General features: G+C 36.8%; 1 protein-coding gene across 3 annotated transcripts in view; it reads right to left on the bottom strand.

Moving 5' to 3' along the window:
• LOC117122239 overlaps positions 1-3,748 on the bottom strand; it is a 10,429-nt gene that overhangs the window by 6,192 nt on the left and 489 nt on the right. The window contains exons 1-3 of one of the 3 annotated variants that reach the window (XM_033267767.1): positions 997-2,459; positions 325-399; positions 68-160 (exon numbers count right to left, since the gene is read on the bottom strand). In XM_033267767.1, the coding sequence (XP_033123658.1) occupies positions 68-160; positions 325-399; positions 997-2,037 (1,209 nt within the window). In that variant the 5' untranslated portion in view covers positions 2,038-2,459. Of the gene's footprint in view, positions 1-67; positions 161-324; positions 400-996; positions 2,460-3,748 lie in introns of those variants that run through there. The other 2 variants (XM_033267768.1, XR_004447686.1) reach the window with 2 other exon arrangements.

Raw genomic sequence — 3,748 nt, 5'->3', positions numbered from 1 at the left:
GTGTTATCATATTCCCACAATTTTAATCCTATTTAGCTAAAATCTTTTTATTTTATAAACAATTTACCGTCAGTAGAACTTCTTTGTTGATAGTGATCAATCCAAATACCGAAAATCCAACAGGAGGACCGTTCAAGCGAGATAAAAACAACATATGTATCTAAAGAGAAACAAAAGTTTAACCAGGTTTGATTATTCGTGCAAAAATAGGAAAATACAGAAAATTCTATAAACCAAAGTATGCAATATTATTGTGAACACAATGAAAGAAGCAATACATATTTTGCTTTTAACAAGTTAATGAATGAATCAAATGGAATTTACCGGAATTAGTCTGTTGTTACATGGCATGGTAGAGAATACAGTCAATCTGTATACTTTATCGTTGAAGTCATGAATCTGCAAGAAGATAAAAATAAGTTATGGTTTTAAATTTAGGCTTGCAAATACAGTAATATTGATCTTTTATAGTGGTGTTTTGTTATGAGTGTATGAATGTATGTAGGTCATATACATTGTTAGGTAAAAATGGGTTAGACTACATTATTAAGTAAACATATAATTATAGGATAGGCCTATATAAAAAACGTCTTGTTTCTTTTTTTTTCTTGGGTTGATACCAGGCAAATATTTCACTGAAAACCAAAATAAATAATTGTTATTTATATTTAAGCCTATCCTCATTTGTTTATAAATTATAATACTTTATTAATTTTCTTTTTAATATAACCTCATGCGACGCCACGCATTTCTATGTTCTCTTTATTAACATTAAATAATTAAAAAAAAATGTTATTTGCCTACCTCACTGTTGAGTAGGGCGCATAAATAGTCACCGATCCGACACAGAAGCAGTTAAGCATTAGCCAAAATATATAACCTTATCCTTATTTATTTATAAATTATAATACTTTTATTAATTTTCTTTTTAAAGTAACCTCATGCCTACGCCACGTATTTGTTAACATTAAGTACCTAGTTGTTATTAAATCCTACCTCACTGTTAAGTAGGGCTGCATAAATAGTCACCGATCCGACAAAGAAACAGTTAAGCACAAGCCAAAATATATAACCGAATTTTGTATCAATACTCCCAGGCGAAAACAAACACTGATACGCTAAGAATATTATTAATGGGATCTGAGTTGAACAAATTGACAATAAAAACACTGAGAAACAGTCGTCTGCTTTCACGACTGAGTCACAGAGGTGGTTGTGCTGTTTGCGAATTGACACGTACAATTGGTCGTCGACAAATTCACATCGGCCATTCTCATATTCTAATAGCATTTCTGAGAACGTATTTGCGAGTAACTTGAACTGCTTTTTCAAATACCGACAGACGAGGCAAAAGAAGAATGTATATGCTATGAATGCATTGGTTACAAGCGTTCCGATGGTGATAGTAATAACTAGGCTGGCGGTTGATGTCCACGGGGCAGACTGAATGTGGTAATCGGGGGTTTCGAGTACCAATGCGAACACTAGTAGAACAGCTAAGCACACGGCAGCATATACGACAGTAATTGCTAGTGCAATATTTACCTCAACTTTGGTCTGTTTCTTTCCTGGGACGCAGCGAAGGATGCGACTATCGATGCTGTTACAATATTTCTGATTGTGCTCAAAAAAAGCCAAAAATCCACTCTTTTTAGAGCACATTACATAAAATGCGATAATTATACACATACAATGGAAAAAGAATGCACTCATTATGATTTCAATGTAAGTTAATCCAGGATAAAAATCCGGTTTCCAGATTTCTGGAATGTATCTTACAAAGTTAAACACGCTTAATAGAGAAACGATTGCATGCCAAGATTTCCAGGATGTTGATTCCAACTTGCCCACGTCGACGAATGGAGGATCATGAAATACTCCAATGACCTTCATAAAAAACATATAATTCTTCAACTGAGAGTAGAGATGGTGATCTTCTCTTGTCACAGAACTCGGTGTGGCGTTATCCTCTACTGAATGAACTTGGTTTGTAGGAACATCGGTGTTTCTAGGGTGTTGAATTACGTCTCCATACATATTGAGGTAGGCTTGAACGACCCTTTGTCCAAGAATAAATGATGCTTCCCTTTACGAGATGATGAAGGTCTTTTTCTTTATGAAAATAACAAATATACAGAAGTTGTTACTGACGTGCTAATTTATGTTTAATAAATTTTTGATTTCATCGTCATCAAGTAGGCATTATTGTTTTCCATTTTAATGGAGAAATCGGTAGTTTGAACTAAATGTTGAGGGTTAGTCCTAAAACTCTCTAGTACCCACAAGATTGTATCATTAGTACCCCAAAATCCAGCGTATTTTGGTGTGCGTAGGCTCTACAGTCATTGCAGGTTAACAGAAGAAAGTGTTTCCATGCGTGTATGACAAACTGATGACGAGAAACGACAGCGTATAAGTGAGAGTCAAATTTAAATCACATAAATAGGACTTCATCAGTTGATCGATAACACTTAGGTTGCGTTTTGTAATTAAAGAATCCTGTTGTTTGCTTTCCTTATTAGACTACTGTGAATTGGACATTATAAACCTAATGGCATTCTCTTGTCTAATATCAATCTCACAAAACAACGAAAAATAGAAAAATGTTCAACGAGTAGGCCTATAACATTTTTTGGTTTGACTTCATCATTTCTCTAGGTTGAACCACTATTGACCTAACTATTTAAGTAACAAAACCTGGTGGTTGTGTGTTCGATTCCCACACGAACCATTTTTTTAAAAAGGCAGTTTAGTTGATGGTGGATAATGAATAGCAAACCTGGTTGTTGTGTGTTTGATTCCCAAACGAACCAATTTTTTTTTTTGGCCCGTCGGTAAACGTTTGAAATTTACAACCTCTAACCAACGTCGGCCCAACTGTTGTCACCAACCTCCACTAACGTTTACCGACGTCGGCCCAACAAAGTACTGTGACGTTGGGACAACATCTGTAATCACATCCTAATATTTACAACCTCTAACCAACGTCGGACCAATGGTTGTAACCAACCTCCATTCCAAACGTTTACCGACGTCGGGCCAACAGCGTTCTGTGACGTTGAGACAAGGTCTGTAATTACATTTTATATTTACAACCTCTGGCGAACGTCGGCCCAACGGTGGTAACCAACGTCTATTTCAAACGTTTACCGACGTCGGGCCAACAAAGTACTATGACGTTGCGACAACGTCTTTAATTACATCTAATATTACAACCTCTAACCAACGTCAGTCCAACGGTTGTAACCAACCTTCACTAACGTTTACCGACGTCGGGCCAACAAAGTACTCTGATGATGTTGCGACAACGTCTGTTATCACATCCTAATATTTACAACCTCTAACCAACGTCGGGCCAACGGTTTTAACCAACCACCATTTCAAACGTTTACCGACGTTGGGCCAACAACGTACTGTGACGTTGAGACAACGTCTACAATCACATCTAATATTTACAACCTCTAGCCAACGTTGGGCCAACGGTAGTACCCAACCATCAATTTAGTAGTTTGCCGACGGGTCGTGACAAAGTGCGAGCCAGCGAGTCATGCGAGCCAATGAGCGAGCCATGCGAGCCAGCGAGCCATGCGAGCCATACATTTTTAAGTTATAAAATTATAGCAGTTTATGGCCTAACTCTTATACACATATAACTAGAGTTATAGGCCAAGGCTTAGGCCTAGGTTAATTTATTATTTAATTAACTGTAAAAATAATAATATTTCGTCTCCCTCGGGACAAGACACTG

The sequence above is a fragment of the Anneissia japonica genome, unplaced genomic scaffold (assembly GCF_011630105.1).
Source record: "Anneissia japonica isolate Jap-2015-1 unplaced genomic scaffold, ASM1163010v1 scaffold287708_len1499824_cov190, whole genome shotgun sequence".
NCBI classification, from domain to species: domain Eukaryota; kingdom Metazoa; phylum Echinodermata; class Crinoidea; order Comatulida; family Comatulidae; genus Anneissia; species Anneissia japonica.
The sequence above is the reverse complement of the archived record's forward strand: the minus strand, read 5'-3'. Positions and strand labels throughout refer to the sequence as shown.